The sequence below is a fragment of the Ostrea edulis genome, chromosome 5 (assembly GCF_947568905.1).
Source record: "Ostrea edulis chromosome 5, xbOstEdul1.1, whole genome shotgun sequence".
NCBI lineage: Eukaryota > Metazoa > Mollusca > Bivalvia > Ostreida > Ostreidae > Ostrea > Ostrea edulis.
The window spans coordinates 89,025,589-89,047,872 of NC_079168.1; the positions used below are offsets into that span (position 1 = coordinate 89,025,589).

Consider the following 22,284-nt stretch of genomic DNA (forward strand, 5'->3'; position numbering starts at 1 on the left):
AATACGTGATACATATAATAGAGAGATAGAGAGTGAGAATATTTCTCTGTGCTTCATAATAGATATTTCTACACCCAGGGCAGTTATCTTTATTTAAGAGTTCATTACAGTCTTTGTGCTTGATAAAATATTTCCAGTGCAGTGTGTATCTTGTATGATACTCTTAGAATTTACGTGAAATGACTGTATCCCATTTCCATTCTTAATAACGGTGTAGAATGTGCCTGCGTGGCGAGAATTCCATCATCATCGAAAGCAAAGTTATGACTTGCCTAGATGGTCAAACGGTCTAGCGCACTGCCAGGAGATTTGGTTCCGCAAGTCATCGGTTAAACCCCGGGTATGGGGCGGAAGTGGGTATCCATATATATGATATATTAGACGGTAAATTTATGATATAAAATGTTTTGCATTGATATTATCCATGGACATTCACATATCATATTCTTGGGAAGCAAACATATAAATAGTCTTGTTTATCGCTTTTTTATTTGGTAAAAGCAAATCAAGGCACGATCACAAAGGACGGAAAACAAGATTTGTGTATTACTGCTCTAAATGATGAGTTCTGATCTTTTTTCTAGTCTCATTTTAATATGACCATTTTTGGGTGAAAGTTACCTTTAACTTCTTAATATCATTGGTACATATTTATACAAAAATATCTGGAGCACATAAATAAATAAGTTACAATAAATTATAACAACACATAACACGTAGATGTTTGAAATTGCCATCATGGCGAAGAAAGACTTTTCCGGTAGTGACGTATTAGGATCTATTGCGCATGCTCCCTTTGTACATGGGCCAGCACTGTCGTGATGTGGCACTATGGCGAGTTTCCTTCCTGAATATCAGCGACTCATCCGTTTTCTTTGTTATGTTTCTGAGAAAACAAATGTCCTAGAGCTAACGGCAACGACACGCCATTTTTGTCCTTGGAATGTACCTGTTTCACTGAAAAGCAAAAAATCAAACATACATCAGGTTGAATCATCGATAGTGGAGCAGGTGTACAGTTTTGAAATGGAACACCTTCCTCATAATAATCACTCACATCGTAATTTGATTTGTATTCCATCCGAACTTCTGAGAACAGCATCGACAAATCTCGATCTGTGTCTCCCCCTCGGGTTATTTTTCCTACGTCTTCTCCTTTTGTGTTTTTGTTTCCTTCTCCACCTGGATTCTTAAATTCAGAAGAAGAAAAATCAGTTGAAATTTTCATATATAACGTATTCATCTCGTGCCCAAATTCATTTGAGATCATTTGCTTTGAAAATATACAGTTCACAGAAATTTCGACATGAGTTGAGGAAATTGTCAACAGTGTATTTTGGACAAAGGAGGTAGATTAGAATAACTTACTGTCACACGAACCGCTGTGTCGTGTATCTAAAGCTATTCCCATCTCACAAGACGCCCGCATTAGGAAACAGTAGTTCTTATAGTCCACGCCATCCGTTCCGCATACCTTATATCGGGACAGAGGTGAACAGGTGCGCGCTTTGCACTGGGCGCACAGCGGTTGATGGTTGACAGGGTTAGTCAGACAAGACATTCCGTCTGAGCACTTGGTGTCCAAACAAGTGGCGCTCTCTGTTGAAAAATGTACAAATGTGCTGTATAAGTAAAATAGTATTCGTTGATGGAAATAAGAAGCATTTTACTATAACGGATTGTCGTAAAGAAAGAATGTTGTAATTATGCTTGAAACCTGACAAGTATACCAATACGAGACGTTAGATAAGGTGATAGAAGACGTTTTCTGGTATAGTATACCTCGACATTCTCCATAGTAGGCAATTCTTATTGATTTATGCCGTCTGCATACTGCTGCCCTCAACTCACAGGTATTTCGATATGTCTTGCCATCCTCTCCACATAAAACCTGGACGTCAGAGGTCTCAGGGCAGCTCACTCGGCAGTGAACACAGTGTGGTAGGCCATTCTGGTCCTCGAGGCAACGCTTTCCATTCAAACACCTAACTTTCTTGCAAGATCCTAAAACATATATCCAGCTTCTAATTAATAGTTGATCAATCGTGAGAACGATAGAGATAGGGGCAACTATAAGACAGAGAATTAAATCATGAAGTTGTACCCGAAAGTAAAACTTACGTCTGCAAACACCTCTGTAAGCCATGGACACTGATGTCTCTCGTTTACAGTTTCTTCTTCGAAGTTGACATTCATTGTTGTAGGTCTTTCCATCCGAGCCACATATCTTTCGGGATTTCCTCTGTCTCTGCGTGCATTTGATTATACAGACGCATTTGGGAACCCCCTTCTTCAAACGGCACTGTTTCCCCCTCAGACATTTGATATCTTTGCAGGTCTCTGAAAAAGAAACGTAATATTCACGTGTGATGTCTGAGGGAGGTTTTTCGTGAATGATTTTATACACACATTTTAACTTTATTACAAATTTCTAAGGATCAATTTCATTTCAATAAAAGATCATTGCTCCTGCAATACAATGTCATCATTTTACGTGACTGGTACACCTGGGATCCCCATTTTTAGGTAATGATCATGGCGACACGAATATCACTGAACAAAATACATGTATTACATAAACATGCACTTTAAAGCGTTCGAGGCATACGAAAATAAATCTACCATACCAAAATCTTTCTAGTGGTTGGCAATTTCTCACAACTTCAGAAGTGTTATTTTATTAATAAATAATTATCCCTTCCAGCTATAAATCTAGACGCGGCGTTATTAACAATCATATTTCGTTCAATTAATGCATTGTTGCGTAATTTGACAATCAACCATCTCTGGTCGTAAAGAACTTTGACTAACTAGATGTATAGCCAGATTCTAGAAAAGAATGAAATATTTCTGGTGATATTTTTATGGAACAAATGGTTATATTAGGGATTCATGAACATAATTCTGGTTGCTAAAGCTGAGGTAAATGATCCTGTTTTATGGCGCTCTTTCGTATAGATTTCAAGTTAACACGCGCAATTTCCGTAAACACAGTCTGCATCCAGCTAAATAAGAAAATCCAGATTATTGAGTTCATTGTGACTCCATCAAGTTTGAAATAAATTTATCAGACAGACTCATATAACATGATTTTTCACGTATAAATCAACAGTTTTTATCTGTTATTTAACATTATTTCACGGAATTTGATTACAATTGGTCCATTTAAATGCTTACTACCTACATGTACATGTAGTAACTTTTTCCTTATTTCTGACAAAGTTGTACATTCTAATGTTAACTTATTAAAGGTATTTTTAATATCCAAACTTGCATTTAAAAATTGTATAAGATATATCATTTCGAGAGAATTAAAAATGTGAATGGACTACTTTTGAGTAAATGTTTCAACCTTTCTTTAACAGTAATAGGTATAAATTTACAAATCTTTCTCGAAACCATATATTTAATAGCTCACATGTATTTGAGATGTTTTGTGTACATTCCAGCTATGTATTTCTGGTATTTGTTTAAACAATTATTTGTGTTTCATTTTTCCGGGTTACTTCACTATGTATTCTTGTGATTACAGTTTTCTACCATTGGAAGTACCACAACGGTCTAGACAGGCAATGAGTTTTACATAGACCGATTGACGGTCTAGACAAGCAATGAGTTTTACATAGACCGATTGACGGTCTAGACAAGCAATGAGTTTTACATAGACCGATTGACGGTCTAGACAAGCAATGAGTTTTACATAGACCGATTGACGGTCTAGACAAGCAATGAGTTTTACACAGACCGATTGACGGTCTAGACAAGCAATGAGTTTTACACAGACCGATTGACGGTCTAGACAAGCAATGAGTTTTACACAGACCGATTGACGGTCTAGACAAGCAATGAGTTTTACACAGACCGATTGACGGTCTAGACAAGCAGTGAGTTTTACACAGACCGATTGACGGTCTAGACAAGCAGTGAGTTTTACAGAGACCGATTGATTGCTGTTCTCGTTTAAAGGACATGTAACAATTCTTCTGAAGCCAGACTTTCAAACGATTTGGGTTTTGGGGAAGTGAACATAAGATCTGTTCATCCATTGCTTTACTTTTGTAACATTTACCATCAACACTATTATCACACCGTCACTGTAATTAACATCACTATCAGACCGTCACTGTAATTAACACCACTATCACACCGTCACTGTAATTAACATCACTACCACACCATCACTGTAGTTAACACCACTAGCACACCGTCACTGTAATTAACACCGCTATCACACCGTCACTGTAATTAACACCACTATCACACCGTCACTGTAATTAACACCACTATCACACCGTCACTGTAATTAACACCACTATCACACCGTCAGTGTAATTAACATCACTATCACACTGTCACTGTAATTAACACCACTATCACATCGTCACTGTAATTAACACCACTATCACAACGTTGCTGTAATAAACACCACTATCACACCGTCACTGTAATTAACATCACTATCACACCGTCACTGTAATTAACACCACTATCACACCGTCACTGTAATTAACACTACTATCACAACGTTGCTGTAATAAACACCACTATCACACCGTCACTGTAATTAACACCACTATCACAACGTTGCTGTAATAAACACCACTATCACACCATCATTGACCATGAAATTACCGTCAACATTGCTATCACACGGCTATTGAGCATGCAATTACCATCACTGCTGCTATACAACGCTATCACTGAGCATGTGAGTATCACTACTTCAAATATATGACAGTATCATTGAGCATGTAATTACCAGTACTTCAAATATATGGCAGTATCATTGAGCATGTAATTACCACTAATTCGAATATATAACAATATCATTGAGCATTTAACTGCAATCACCATCGCCATTACAGTTACTGAACATGTAGTTAACCTTTTAACCCTAGTTAAAAAAAAGTTCACACCGTCATTGAGCTTGTAACTACCAACATCACTAATAACACTGTCGTCACTGAGCATGTAATTACCATCATCACTATAACACTGAGCATGTAACTACCACCATCACTATAACACTGAAGATGTAACTACCACCATCACTATAACACTGAACATGTAACTACCACCATCACTATAACACTGTCGTCACTGAGCATGTAACTACCACCATCACTATAACACTGAGCATGTAACTACCACCATCACTATAACACTGAGCTTGTAACTACCACCATCACTATAACACTGTCGTCACTGAGCTTATAACTACCACCATCACTATAACACTGAGTATGTAACTACCACCATCACTATAACACTGTCGTCACTGAGCTTATAACTACCACCATCACTATAACACTGAGCATGTAACTACCGCCATCACTATAACACTGAACATGTAACTACCACCATCACTAATAACACTGTCGTCACTGAACATATAACTAACACCATCACTATAACACTGAACATTTAACTACCACCATCACTATAACACTGTCGTCACTGAACATGTAACTACCACCATCGCTATAAAACTGAGCATGTAACTACCACCATCACTATAACACTAAGCTTGTAATTACCACCATCACTATAACACTGTTGTCACTGAGCTTGTAACTACCACCATCACTATAACACTGTCGTCACTGAACATGTAACTACCACCATCACTATAACACTGAACATGTAACTACCATCATCACTATAACACTGAACATGTAACTACCACCATCACTAATAACACTGTCGTCACTGAGCTTATAACTACCACCATCACTATAACACTGAAGATGTAACTACCACCATCACTATAACACTGAGCTTGTAACTACCACCATCACTATAACACTGTCATCACTGAGCTTGTAACTACCACCATCACTATAACACTGAATATATAACTACCACCATCACTATAACACTGAACATGTAACTACCACCATCACTATAACACTGTCGTCACTGAGCTTGTAACTACCACCATCACTATAACACTGAGCATGTAACTACCACCATCACTATAACACTGAGCATGTAACTACCACCATCACTATAATACTGAGCATGAAACTACCACCATCACTATAACACTGTCGTCACTGAGCATGTAACTACCACCATCACTATAACACTGTCGTCACTGAACATGTAACTACCACCATCACTATAACACTGAGCATGTAACTACCACCATCACTATAACACTGAACATGTAACTACCACCATCACTATAACACTGAGCATGTAACTACCACCATCACTATAACACTGAGCATGTAACTACCACCATCACTATAACACTGTCGTCACTGAGCTTGTAACTACCACCATCACTATAACACTGTCGTCACTGAGCATGTAACTACGACCATCACTATAACACTGTCGTCACTGAGCATGTAACTACCACCATCACTATAACACTGAACATGTAACTACCACCATCACTATAACACTGAAGATGTAACTACCACCATCACTATAACACTGAGCTTGTAACTACCACCATCACTATAACACTGAGCATGTAACTACCACCATCACTATAACACTGTCGTCACTGAACATGTAACTACCACCATCACTATAACACTGAGCATGTAACTACCACCATCACTATAACACTGAACATGTAACTACCACCATCACTATAACACTGAACATGTAACTACCACTATCACTATAACACGAGCTTGTAACTACCATCATCACTATAACACTGTTTTCACTGAACATGTAACTACCATCATCACTATAACACTGAGCTTGTAACTACCATCATCACTATAACACTGTTGTCACTGAACATGTAACTACCATCATCACTATAACACTGTTGTCACTGAGCATGTAACTACCATCATCACTATAACACTGAGCTTGTAACTACCATCATCACTATAACACTGTTGTCACTGAACATGTAACTACCATCATCACTATAACACTGTTGTCACTGAGCATGTAACTACCACCATCACTATAACACTGAACATGTAACTACCACCATCACTATAACACTGTCGTCACTGAGCATGTAACTACCACTATCACTATAACATTGAACATGTAACTACCACCATCACTATAACATTGAGCTTGTAACTACCACCATCACTATAACACTGTCGTCACTGAGCATGTAACTACCACCATCACTATAACACTGAACATGTAACTACCACCATCACTATAACACTGAACATGTAACTACCACCATCACTATAACACTGTCGTCACTGAGCATGTAACTACCACCATCACTATAACACTGTCGTCACTGAGTTTATAACTACCACCATCACTATAACACTGAGCATGTAACTACCACCATCACTATAACACTGTCGTCACTGAACATGTAACTACCATCATCACTATAACACTGAGCATGTAACTACCACCATCACTATAACACTGTCGTCACTGAGTTTATAACTACCACCATCACTATAACACTGAGCATGTAACTACCGCCATCACTATAACACTGAGCTTGTAACTACCACCATCACTATAACACTGTCGTCACTGAGCATGTAACTACCACCATCACTATAACACTGAGCATGTAACTACCATCATCACTATAACACTGAGCTTGTAACTACCACCATCACTATAACACTGAACATGTAACTACCACCATCACTATAACACTGAACATGTAACTACCACCATCACTATAACACTGAACATGTAACTACCACCATCACTATAACACTGAACATGTAACTACCACCATCACTATAACACTGAACATGTAACTACCACCATCACTATAACACTGTCGTCACTGAACATATAACCATTACCAGTACCAGTACACCTTTGCCACAGTGTATAATTACTATCACCACAGTGTTTGCATTTGCATTGCAATTGTATATGTTAGAATACTGTAGTATTTATATGTTAGAATACTGTAGTATTTATATGTTAGAATACTGTAGTATTTATATGTTAGAATACTGTAGTATTTATATGTTAGAATACTGTAGTATTTATATGTTAGAATACTGTAGTATTTATATGTTAGAATACTGTAGTATTTATATGCTTATAGCATGCCGTATTGCTAGAGCTATTACTTTTCTAATGTGTGCTTTTAATTTAACCGTTTTGCCGATTGAAGATTAACAAGAGGCCCATGGGCTACATCGCTCACCTGAGTCACCTTGGTCCATATCAGAAGACTTTCTATATATATTTGCATGTAAAATCTTAGTCCTTATTATGACCCCAACCTACCCCTGGAGGCCATAGTTTCTGCAAACTTGAATATACACTATGTCAGAAAGGTTTTTTTTGTAAATGTGAACTTCTTTGGCCCAATGGTTCTTGAGAAGAAGATATTTTAAGATTTTTCCTATATATTTGTATGTCAAACTTTGATCCCCACTTGGGGCCCCATCCTACTCCCAGGGGCCATGATTTTAACAATTTAAAATCTGCATTATGTCAGAAAGCTTTCATGTAAATATCAGCTTTTCTGGCTCAGTGGTTCTTGAGAAGATTTTTAAAGATTTTTCCTATATATTTGTATGTAAAACTTTGATCCCCTATTGTGGCCCCATCCTACCACAGGGGGCCATGATTTGAACAAACTTAACTCTGCTCTATGTTAGGAAGCTTTCCATGTAAATATCAGCTTTTCTGGCTCAGTGGTTCTTGAGAAGAAGATTTTAAAAGATTTTCTCTATATATTTGTATGTAAAACTTTGAACCCCTATTCTGGCCCCATCCTACCCCCGGGGGCCATTATTTTAACAAACTTGAATTTGCACTATACATTGTATCAGGAAGCTTTCATGTAAATCTCAGCTTTTCTGGCTCAGTGGTTCTTGAGAAGATTTTTAAAGAATGTCCCTATATATTTGTATGTAAAACTTTGATCCCCTATTGTGGCCCCATCCGACCCCCGGGGGCCAGGATTTTAACAATTTAGAATCTGCATTATGTCAGAAAGCTTTCATGTAAATATCAGCTTTTCTGGCTTAGTGGTTCTTGAAAAGAAGATTTTTAAAGATTTTCCTATATATTTGAATGTAAAACTTTGATCCCCTATTGTGACCCCATCCGACCCCTGCGGACCATAATTTTAACAAACCTGAATCTGCACTATATCAGAAAGCTTTCATACAAATCTCAGCTTTTCTGGCTCAGTGGTTCTTGAGAAGATTTTTCCTATATATTTGTATGTAAAACTTTGATCCCCCTTGTGGCCCAATCCTACCCCCGGGGGCCATCATTTTAACAAACTTGAATCTGCATTATATCAGGAAGCTTTCATATAAATCTCGGCTTTTCTGGCTCAGTGGTTCTTGAGAGGAAGATTTTTAAAGATTTTCCTATATATTTGTATGTAAAACTTTGATCCCCCCTTGTGGCCCCATCCGACCCCCGGGGATCATGATTTTAACAAACTTGAATTTGCACTATATCAGAAAGCTTTCATGTAAATTTATCTCAGCTTTTCTGGCTCAGTGGTTCTTGAGAAGAAGATTTTTAAAGATTTTTCCTATAGATTTGTATGTAAAACTTTGATCCCCTATTGTGGCCCCATCCGATCCCTGGGGGCCAGGATTTTAACAATTTCAAATCTGCACTATATCAGGAAGCTTTCATATAAATCTCAGCTATTCTGGTTCAGTGGTTCTTGAGAAGATTTTAAAAGATTTTTCCTATATATTTGTATGTAAAATTGGATCCCCTATTGTGGCCCCATCCGACCCCCGGGGGCCAGGATTTTAACAATTTAAAATCTGCACTATATCAGGAAGCTTTCATTTAAATCTCAGCTTTTCTGGCTCAGTGGTTCTTAAGAAGAAGAGTTTTAAAGATTTTTCCTAAATATTGTATGTAAAACTTTGATCCCCTATTGTGGCCCCATCCGACCCCCGGGGGCCATAATTTTAACAATTTAGAATTTGCCCTACCTAATAAAGCTTATCTATAAATTTCATCTTTTTTGACCCAGTGGTTCTTGAGAAGATTTTTTAATGACCCTACCCTATTTTTACCTTTTCTTGATTATCTCCCCTTGAAAGGTGGCCTGGCCCTTTATTTTAATAATTTACAATTCCCTTTACCCAAGGATGCTTTGTGGCAAGTTTGGTTGAATTTGGCCCAGTGGTTCTGGAGAAGAAGTCGAAAATGTGAAAAGTTTACAGACGGACAGACAGACAGACGGACGACGGACAAAATGTTATCAGAAAAGCTCACCTGCACCTTCGGTTTCTGGCTCAGTGGTTCTTGAGAAGAAGAGTTTTAAAGAGAGGAAGATTTTTTTTAGCTCACCTGAACCTTCGGTTGGTAAATTCTATGTGTTAATTACATCCGTAGTACTAAAGCTAAACTTATCAACAACAGTTTTTTTTCTACATCAGAGTTAGGACCAGATTCGACATCTAATAACCCTAGTTCTTTGTTGAAAAGATTCACTGTAGATAGATAGTTGATAATTAGTTTTCTTTTCAAAAGTCGTTCTTATGTTTGAGCACTTTCAAATCGTTGTATGGTTTGATGACATCCCGGAATACTTTTTTATATTTACTTTATCAATATGTGTGCCTTCGATATGTCCCGTGGGGATCCGGGTTAGAATAGGTACTCAGTATCCCTTGCTTGTCGTAAGAGGCGACTAAATGGGGCGGTCCTTCGGATGAGACCGCAAAAATCGAGGTCCCGTGTCACAGCAGGTGTGGCACGATAAAGATCCCTCTCTGCTCAAAGGCCGTAAGCGCCGAGCATAGGCTTAAATTTTGCAGCCCTTCACCGGCATTGGTGACGTCTCCATGTGAGTGAAAGATTCTTGAGAGGGACGTTAACCAATATTCAATCCATCAATCGATGTCTGTACAAATTGTAATGATAATCATTTCCACATGAATGCGCTGCAGCTGTAAAAATGTACGTACGAATCTTGATAAATATCGTACGTCTATTTCAACGGATAGGAATTCCGAAATGAAAGTAGACTTTAGATATAAAAAATAAATTTCATTTTTAAAAATACAGAGGGTATGAACTGCAACACTTCAGTCGGTATACTTTTTATAAAGCGCTAACACATTTGTCAATAGCTAATCTGGTTACTTACTGTGACAAAGTTGGCAGTTTGGGGCGCCCCCTATCAGCTCTTGCCAATAGAACAGGTCCCCGGTGGACGTGAAGGTCTGTGCAGTCCAGCTCACGTACGGAGAAGCACTCCGACAGCATTCTTGTTTCGTCACGTTCAAATTAAAGGCTCCCATACACATATTCTGTTTGGTCATTGACAACCAGCAGGTGCCCGCTGAAAAACAATTGCAACGTCACTATATGAGAAACCTTGAATCTTTTTAATGATGTGAAAAGATTTTTTTTTATATAAAAGATAGTAATAAATGTCTATTCGATGAGATAAAAACACTTGAACTGCCCACGCATTTTATTTTTATTTTTTTGGAAAATACGATTTTGAATAAACTGGTTTCTTTGCATCGTCTTTATATGTTCATAAGAAAATCACAAATATTTACCTGAAAACAAAAAACTGGAGTTACATTTACGTCAGATTAGGTTAATTAAACCGATTGATGTCAGTAACCTTTTCTTTTAGTCTTTCCGTCAAGGCTGTTTGCAATTATAGAAATTTGAGTTAATTGGGATATTTGAATAACAAGTAGAATTACAGTGGAATAAACGGGAAATAATTACTAACGTCATAGGTAATATAGGGTCTCAATTTCTCCTATGTCATAGCATATCAAGTGTAATATTCTCGTGAAATTATATGACTGGAGCAATTTGTCAAAATGCCATGTCAACAGATTATTATTTATTATTTTCAGTTTTCATTTCTGAGAAATATATTTAGTTGTCCGGAAGTCAATCAGGTCCCTAAATACCGTAACAAAGTAGGGCATAATCGAATAGCTTGTAACTGTCGACAGAATCCTATAATAGGAATTCAATGAATTACGACAGATCAAAAATGTGAAGAAAACCGAGACATTTAACTTCCTCACTTCCGTGTGTAGAAGTTGAACGTAGCTAGATAATCAGAGTTGTGAAGAGGAAGCGTGGGGACGGAGAATTACAATGAATAAATGTTATAAATAGCACAAATCGTTTACGGTAGGTGCTTAGGCGAAGGCAACTGAACGTGCCAAATCGGAATGAATATTGATAGATAATATCTCATCTGCGTGTGATCAGAGACTAGAATGTATTCTACGAGTTCATGAAATTAGCAGAAATCAATGACCTCCGTACTCATTTTTGATATGTCGTCTGGTCAAATTGGCACTGTACCGAGCAGGATTATGTACGTAGTACTAACTTTATAAGTATTTGAGAGATTAAACTAATAGTTCTTCATAATTCATTTTTACCCTCTTAATATTCAAATGATACATCAGCATTCTCTGATGACAGCACACGTGTACTAACTGCACACCCTAAAATCCCCTTTCCCCTCGAGAATAAAAAAGTTCACTGAACATCTCTGATGTTAAGTTTGAACATTAGCGGTCAGCAGGAGAAGGATCAGTTAATTACCTTCTCGACAACTCAAAGACTCTTAATTTAGAGTCTATATGACGTCCTTCTCCATTCTTATTCGGGTCACCCAGTACAAAGGAAGAAATACTTCGGCAGAAAGCGGAAATGTCCTCCAGACTTTGGTCTTAGTTACGTATCTCTATCAGACATCACCCTTACACACGTATACCCAAGTGTTAGTAGACTTATGTTTGTTTTGTTTTTTTTGTCATTTATGATGCGGAATGTCTTGTAACTGTAACGCTATACCATCCATAGGTGTATGAAATCTGTCGTATAAATCTGGGACAATAAAACGGCTGCTTAAAGGCACAGTATATTGCCAAGGACAGAGGTAGTTGGACACAACTTGTTGAAGCCTTATGTCCCACCGGGGACGAAGAGGATAAGTAAGTAAGTTAAAGTATTCAAAAATGATAAACTGGCCTGCAAAAGCTTTATTTCGGTTCAACTTATGCTCTTCCAAGTTTTTACGTACATGTCACTTCAGGTGACTGACCTATCTCTTTCACCTGTAATCACCTCCAAATCCATCAATACCTGGATATGATTCCAAAGATCATTTTTCAAAAACATCTAGTACCTCCGAGAACAGAAATATTTCAGATAATCCCCCCTATTTTGCAAATCTGAAACGGAAATCGTTTCAAGGGTAACATTTCATTGAGTAAAGTTTCCAAAATTGCAGCTATTTCAGCAATTAAAGGTTTAGCGTGATTACTGGGGTATTCTTATACTGTTTCAGGTCACGACATATTCGGTCATTATTATCCACTGGAGTACGCTCACTCAGTGCATAGATGTCATTCAAACTATAGCAAAGAAAGTAAAAATAGAATTAGCTTTACGTACATCAAATAGTCTGAATGGATTCGTTGTGACACAAATAAAACCTTACACAAATATTCAGAAATAGTCGTCATCCTGATCAGTATTATGGTGGTAGGTTACGGAACTTGCACAAAGAGGCGTCCTACTTTTGCTTTTCAATTTTTTTCCATCAATAACAATTAAAATGAGGCAAGTTTCTACTGTAAAGATAATGAAAATGCCCTTAATGCACTGCTTGGTGGTTCGAATTCAAACAATTGTTGTAGATCAGGTTTTATAAGTTGCTAAGATTAAACTTTTAATGTAAAATATGTGTAGATGGACAAGTTCGCAACCATACCAAGAGTTGGAACTTAAAACTACTGGATACAATCAAAATTCTAGTTTCCTGTTCAAACATTGAGTGTGTGTCTGTGTGTTGCTGAAACTCTGGAGTAAAGCACGTTTTTGGGAGTTATTAACCTCTATTTTCTGTATAAGCAAATCATTATAGGGAGATCAAAAGTCCACAATTCAAAAGAGGGCTCTTCAAACGTAATTTATGAGTCTTTGCGTGCGGTCTTGAATAAATGTTTCGCTAGCACTTGCATGCCCGCAATTAAAATTAGATACGTCAAATATACAAATCACTTATCAGCAGTTCTGTGTACCAAAAAATGATATTGAATAGCAAAGGTGGCAAAATTTTAACATAGCGTTAAGTACAGGATGCACATTTCGTTTTTCTCTGTAAGTTTTTTTTATCTGTAGGAAAAGGAGTAGCTGCAATGCATGTGGATAGTTACACGATTGCTATCTGTATCATTTCTAAATCGTATACAAGGTTAAATATATCTTGATTAAAAATATTTATTACATAGTCAGTCGTGAAATATTGTAATCCATAAACCGAATGCAGTGACATTGTCGCTTGTGTTGTGTTCATACCGAGATAATAACGAAATGTCTATTTTTACCTTGCGAAAATAACATTAGAACGACTTTCTTTGTAAATAAAACGGAGGAAATATCGTTACTCAACGTTCTGAAGTTAGATAGCGAATTTATTTAATTTCTGAGCCAAACTGTTAAGATATTTTCATTCACGCTTTGTACTCGTGAATATACATGTACTAAATAATCCTATACCACTGGTGAAATAAATTCCCATATCCAACTACTAAGCGTTGAATATCACCTATTTACTTTAAATTAGAGGTTCCGGTATACCACAGATACGAATAATAAAATTCTTTCAACCACTGCATTTTCTGCCATTTTATTCCATAAAGCCGTTCTAATCTTTACAAGAAACACAAACAGTTTCCTCCTCAATCACCTTATCGGATGTCTCTTCTTAACAAAGAGAAAAGCATCATGAAAATTGTCAGTTTTTCAATAATATATATAGGTAACTAGATAGACAGCATACTTATAAAAGTAATATTTTAATTTTCATACAATGTACATTTAATATACAGTAGTACGATTTTAATACAATTGTGTGTCGCCCGAGCAAGCGTCATCGCGCCCTATATTTACGACTAGAAGTCGTAGGTTTGCACTTTTAATTGTCGTCTGCGTCTAGTGCAGCTGAATAGTACATTTGAAGTCACGGGGAATGAAGGTGGAATTTGATTGTGGGAACAGGGTCTACGAACAAACTGCGATCGATTTGGGGGTCGATCATGAACAAAGTGGGATTAATGTGGAGGGGGGGGTCGATCATGAACAAAGTGGGATTAATGTGGAGGGGGGGGGGGTCGATCATGAACAAAGTGGGATTAATGTGGAGGGACGATCATGAACAAAGTGGGATTAATGTGGGGGGACGATCATGAACAAAGTGGGATTAATGTAGGGGGGGGGACGATCATGAACAAAGTGGGATTAATGTAGGGGGGGACGATCATGAACAATGTGGGATTAATGTGGGGACACGGACAAGGTGCGTCAATTACTGTAACATTCCTTATTGAATCCACTATGGACGATCCCACAAGGACTGTTCTAGTACACTTTATTACAAATTCTTTATTTGAAGAATCTTCATTCCAACAAGACAAGAGAAAAACAACAAAACATGGTGCATTAAGTGTGAAGCAATGTGGTATCTGAATAATCTCGATTAGATTCCGGGCACATGTTTTGAATAGGTTATGGGGCCTCTCCTTGCCGGGTAGCCAAACTATGTCCTTTGAAGTGTTGTATTGTAACAAAAAACAATGATCTCTGTGATCAGAAATAACTGTTTCACGTTGACTTGTATTACAACTGAGTCAATATCGGAGCGGAGTAAATAATGTGTACGCAAATATCCACTGCGCGTTCAAAATGTCGAGCAAAAAATGATAAAACGTGAACATGCTGAAGTTTAAATCGATTGAGACGTCAGATCACAGTGAGAGGAACTTCAAAGAGTTCTAGAGGTTTATTTTATTATTTTTCCCTTTCTTTTAAGGTATATTATTGACTTAGACGGAGCGCAGCGCGAGTCGGCTACTACATGTCATTTAGCAACTAGCGACCCATCTATGTATATGCGGTATTATAAATTATGTAACTGTATTTACATCGTCTAGACATCCAGGAATCAATCAGGTCCCATTGATCCTAAGTCAGTCATCCTAACAGATAAGCAGGCGATTTACCATCTTGCCTCTGTCACACAAGTACGGTTTGGAATGTCTAGTGCAGGATGTTTGCACTACGAAAAATTATCGGACGAAAAACATTCTCCGCATGTCTACTTCTGACCTTTTTTCCGAGGACCCAGACGTTATCAGGTCTGCATGTCTTTCATCTCCAGCCGATGGATGACGGATGATCCAGATGAACCCGGAATCACAAAGTCATGATAAAAAAAACATATTTGGGTGATAAAGTTGAATGACAAACGACCTCCGGTTTAGCTTTCCACGGGAAGGATGACTTTGATGAAGCGCTTTACCGTGATGTACCGGGTACATGCACAGTTTGACGCCATAGTCACAATAAAGACGCGGCCCTGACCCTGGGTCGGGGTAACTGCGTCCGTTTACATCTTCGGGAAAAAGCATGAGTATGCATCACGAACAAGATTAGTTAAACTATAATATATCGCTCACCGGAAACAGATTGATATCTTCAGCAAGTTTGGCGCATATATTATTAATTACTTTTTAATCATTTTTGTTGTGTTAGAACGCTTTGATCACATCATTAGGCTGGGTAGGAGATTATTTGTTTTTAATAACATCCCGCATCAAGCTGCACTAAGTTTATCATCACACTGATCGTATAATGATCGTCAGCGTGTAATGAAGACAGACTTGTGAATGATGCAATATACCGTACACCGATTTGGCACTGATAGTAGATACGTAAATAAGTAAAAAAAAAAAAATCCCACGCATCTCTTCCTAAGTTAATTACCTTTCACCATTCATACATTTTTTCCCTCCTAACGCTCCTCAGCTTTTCTACACTAACTTCCCAAGGTTTGTCTTATAGTGTTCCTATTGATTTTTAAAGATATTTTTACAGGGTAAAATCTGCATTTGATTTTTAACTTCGAAATTTATGTTTATAACACGGATGATTTTTAAGTATGCAATATATTTATATAGTTTATTCAAATAGAGGGAAACCCAGGGTTTGTCCTTCCGTGTCTTTGTGTAACATTAAAATTCCAGGTGATTAATTCATAATCACAGGGCATCTTGAATAAGAAAATACTTTTTATGATTGGTTGTATATTTTCAATAAATCTCGAAAATAAAGTTATATAGTTTACAGAATGCTTAAACGATAAATATATCATATTTCAAGAAATATCAGGTGACACATGCACAGTTGTAAGTATTTAGTGTAAAATATTCTCAAAAATGCATCAATTTGAATTTTAATATACATGTACAAGAGAAAGAGCGTTGAACACATCTGACAAAAGTATAGAACAGTACAAATCTTTAATTTAGTGCCATATTACCATACAATTCATAGCAAATCATACAGCAGCGACAGAGACCATTAATTAGAAGCAGAAAAATTAGTAGTAAACGTCAGCTGCATAGTACTTACCTAGCGCATTACCAACCGAAACCGAGAGAAGGAAAAGCACTAAACCGCTTACATCCATATCAAAATTCTCACATATCAGGCAATATAATATTTGGGGGTGAGAAAGAAAAAAAAAGCTCACACACGAAGTTGAATAATCATGATAGACGAGTTAATCTGTGGCGGATTTACGACGAGACGGAATCGTACATAGTGACTGTCTGAGCACGTGTGTCTGTCTGGTAGTAACGTACATAGTAAGTTACTGAACGGTGTCACCGCATTTTATTAAGCATGACTTGTAGTCGGTATGGGCCAGAATTGGGGGAGGGGCTACAGTAAGGCAGGCGAGCGTATTGGCGCGTTTGGTGAGAAGGTGGTGTGGACGAGTCGCAGGTTTTTACAATCAATTATATAACGCGTAATAACTCAGGTGCACCGTCGCTGCTCCGGCATTAGCAGGTAATTGCATTATTTACGTTTGATATGTTTTCAATGGTATATTTTGCGATAGAGGTTTATCAAAAGAAAACTAAACCATATAAATAGATAACGCGACGAGTCCGTTCTGGATATCGTCTCTCGACAGCTACTATTTACCTTTTACCTCAGACAGGTGGAACAATAACATACTGCTGCGTGTATTGGGCAATTTGTAGGTCATGAAATCGAGTGTTGGGAATGATTGCGTGAATTTCCTGAATGACAATGGAATGTTCGTATTGAATCGTAGTTTGATATAGGCGTGTACAAGGGACAGCGTGTACTGTAGCCAGATAATACAATGGATACCGTCTTTTGAAGATGAGATATCTCAAAGGCAAAGCAGTACAATGCATCTCAAGGACATCTTTAGACAGTTATATAACGACGCAGACAGATAAAATTAGTGTTCAAGTTACCGTATTCATACTTGCACTCTACTAAAATTACATATTGTATACAAGTAACTGCTCTTATGAGAAAACTACATATTGTATTATTGTTCTTCAGTTCATACTACATATTGTATAATTGATTGTTTATGGTTTTGCGTCATTTTGGCAATATTTCAGCCATTTTACGGCGGTTAATAAACTGAAATGTATTCGGTAATGAGTTTTGGAGTTTCCCTGACGGCCCCCAGTGAGCCTACTCTTTTTTGCATCTTTTGCGTACCAAGGGGGTTGTGATCCTTGACACGGGGCATCCTTTGACGTCCCATCCGACACGGACATATATTGTATAACTGTTTCTTCGGTTTCAATTACATATTGTATAATTGTTCCTCTGTTCAATCTACACATTGTTAAAACTACATAGTATAAGTGCTCTTCTGTTAAAACTACATATCATATAATTGTTCTGCTATCATATAATTGTTCTTCCGTTAATCTACCCGTCGTGTATAAGCGTTCTTTTGTTATAATAGCACACTTATATACGATGGGTAGATTCAACGGAAGAGCAATTATATAAAAGCAGAACAATTATACGATATGTAGTATTAACAGAAATGTTCTTTTGTTATAATAGCAATGGGTGGTCTAGAGGTTAGAGCGTTCGGCACGCCTGCGGAAGGCCAGGGTTCGAATCCCGGCCGCGACAGACCTATATAAGGCGTTAAAACAGGTAGTGACAGTTCTATCGCCAAACGCTCGGCATCAGGTGTGAATGAAGGCCTAAATTTGAGTGAAAAATTCCTGAGAGAGGCGTTAACAAGATACAATCAATCAATCAATGTTATAATGCTTGTGTTTGTATTGTAGTGTAAGGATTGGTCACCGTTGTCACTGCATTTCATTGGTCACTGCCAAGACCATCAACCATATAATTAGTCATCGGGTGTGAAAGACATCATTTACCCATCTAAACTAATTAGTAATGTAAAGTAAACAGTATGACGTCATGTGGCTATATACATTCTGAAAAATGTTTATAGGTCGCGTCTTTTCTTTCTTCGCTTTGTGGAATTTTCACGCTATGTGTAAAGATTTTCTTCACAGAGAAACAAGTTCTGTCATTAACGGTGACGATTCGCTGTTTGTTAATTACTGCAATGTTAAAGTGTTACAATGAAAACAAATGAGATCATTTGGGATACGACATGTTTTACGGCATACTATAAAACCTGGCCTGGCCTCAAAATTGCCCTGGCCCCAATTTTGGCCTCCAATTATGCTCCATCCCAAATTTTGGCCTGGCCTCAAAAGTTGGTCTGACCTCAAATTTGGCCTCTAAAATAATTTTTGGTTTAGAAAAAAATTGTTTAATTCAAAATTTCGATTGAATTCATTGATTTATTATTGATTTTAGTTTTTCAAAGTCATAGCACATAAATGATATGTGTCTGTTGTTTTGTGAATGTGCATTTTTAAAACAATCATGAACTACCATCAATCTGATTGATTTTATTGAATATCTATTGATCGGTTTATTGATCAAATCATTTTCTTTTCCCTTCATATCTGTATGTACTAGTATACTCCAAAAAACGCATTCACAACTAATGAAAGATTGGCATAGTGATTTTTTTTCCAGAATTATGATTGATTTTATTGATTTATTATTGGTTTTGTTTTTTCAAATTTGTTGAACATGAATGATGTGTTTGTGTTATTTTGTGAATGTGCACATTAAAATAATCATGAACTACCACCAATCTGATTGATTTTATTGAATATCTATTGATCAGTTTATTGATTAAATAATTTTTTCCCTTCCTCACATATGTACTAGTACACACCAAAAAAGTATACGGAACTAATGAAATGATTGGCTTATTGATTTTTTTTTTAGAATTATGACTGATTTCATTGTTTTATTATTGGTTTTGATTTTTCAAAATTGTTGAACATAAATGATATGTTTGTGTTGTTTTGTAAATATGCACATTGAAAACGGGTACCTGTAAAGTGCGAAACGAAACGAAACGAAATCTACCGAAACGAAACGAAATCTGCCGAAACGAAACGAAACCCACCGAAACGAAACGAAACCTACCGAAACGAAACGAAACAGATTGTATAATCGAACTCTTTTAATTGTAATAATTAAAAATGGTATCTTAGGCCCCTGTTAAAGTTTACACATATAAATAAAATTTGCCTCCCCTTTGATGTTGGCTTTCGACTTGACTGATACAAAGTTTTAAAAGTTGGAAGGGGGGGGGGGGGGGGGGGTAAGCACAAAGTACATAGATGCCATGTGCAATTAGCTTCGGATCCATAAATTTCAGAACGGAAGGTTACAGTCTCACAGGTCAGAAGTCTGGGGAAACACACTAAACGAGGGATGGGGTCGTCGGCGTTGGATCCGCTTTTGGGCATGAATACATGTTTCAGTATTTTTTGCTCTAAAGACAAATATATGTATACATGTGGATATTGTGTATTTGTATGTAGTATATCAAACGGTGGATTCTGAATATGTCCTCCCGTTCTCTTTGTGATTTCTGCTTAAAATTCCCTTGTTCATAAGCCTTTTCAGTTTACAAAATGCCGACCTCCTCCTAATATTATTGCATTAAAAAAATTCCGTTTTCCGTCCCGTTTTCAATTCCCCGTCTTAGCAACACCCAAAATGTATAGAGTTTTTCCATTATTGAAAGTACTCGCACCTCAGCAGTTAGAGATAAAATAAGAGGTTAAGAGCTCTTCCTGCTTTCAATTTTCTCAGACACCAGCTTCTTCAAACAATGTATCTATGCCCAAAGGCGGATCCAACGTCGGCGACCCCACCCCTCGTATAGTGTGTTTCCCCAGATCTCTGAGACTGTAACCCTCGGTTCTGAAATTTATGGATCCGAAACTAATTGTGCATGGCATTTAATCAACTACAGATATGTACTTTGTGCTTACTCCCCCCTTTCCAGCTTTTAAAACTTTGTAACAGTCAAGCCGAAAGCCTACATCAAAGGGGAGGCGAATTTTATTTATATGTGGTAACTTTCACAGGGGCCTAAGATACCATTTTTAATTATTATAATTAAAAGAGTTCGGTTATACAATCTGTTTCGTTTCGGTAGGTTTCGTTTCGTTTCGGTGGGTTTCGTTTCGTTTCGGTAGGTTTCGTTTCGGTAGATTTCGTTTCGTTTCGCACTTTACAAGTACCCCATTGAAAACTCTCATTTTACTAATGATCCACTTCACTTATTGATAATGAATTTAAAAAACAAATTCACACTAGTTTAATGATGAAACATCACATTTCACACACTGCAATGTAGTGTACCGCCTTAATCACTCTCATTGATAAGAACAATGAGTTTGATATCTAGGAATAAAAATACTACCATAAATCATACAAATTGAAACTACAACTTTTGATAAATTAAGGATGTTCATAACTGTTTAAACTATTTGAAATAAACATGTGACACTAGCACTGAAATGGGATATCAGTTCTACAGCACCGGTCTTGACAGGAAGTCAAGGTTGAGGTTAATCTATGATATATGGTTTGAAATGTCACACAGCTCTACACAAAACGTTTATTTTCAATAATTATCAGAATGAAAGATGATTTTGATGACAGTCTGAAACAAGAACAAAATTAAAGCTGCACTTTGTGAACTTCTAGATACATAAACTTTTTTTCTCCATTATAAGACAATATTATGAGCATTACATGTATCTGATATTTGCTTAGATATAGCTGCTGCAGTGGTTAGATAGAGGTACAAACGATTTTTATGGTTAATTGGTGCAGGCTTTGATATAAAATAAGAAGAGGACCGGTGGACAGATTTAATGTAATAATTGTAATTTGTTCTGTTTTACTGTTGCTTTATCACAAAACCAGAAAAAAATCAAAATTTTGAAAATTCAGACAGACAATTGTGTATACCTTATTTAGTTTAGGCACAATCATAAGATGAGTTACTAATTAAAATATTTCTGTTGTATCAAACACATCCTATTTGCAAATGTTGGACTGCTCCATTGTTTC

General features: G+C 37.1%; 1 protein-coding gene and 1 long non-coding RNA gene across 2 annotated transcripts in view; one reads left to right on the top strand and one right to left on the bottom strand.

The window, feature by feature from the left end:
* Positions 1-467: 467 nt before the first annotated feature.
* Positions 468-17,731, bottom strand: LOC125650532 (follistatin-A-like). Its single transcript, XM_048878910.2, has 7 exons — positions 17,377-17,731; positions 11,060-11,254; positions 2,122-2,340; positions 1,783-2,004; positions 1,369-1,599; positions 1,058-1,189; positions 468-957 (listed from the first exon to the last, which is right to left on the bottom strand). Exons 1-7 carry the CDS (start codon positions 17,432-17,434, stop codon positions 863-865), a joined length of 1,152 nt encoding a protein of 383 aa, XP_048734867.1. The 5' UTR covers positions 17,435-17,731; the 3' UTR covers positions 468-862.
* The window catches only part of LOC125650543 (uncharacterized), a 22,879-nt gene continuing 18,307 nt past the window's right edge, over positions 17,713-22,284 (top strand). Inside the window, exon 1 of the long non-coding RNA XR_007361033.2 lies at positions 17,713-17,817. This is a non-coding gene — a long non-coding RNA (uncharacterized LOC125650543). The remainder of the gene's footprint in view (positions 17,818-22,284) is intronic.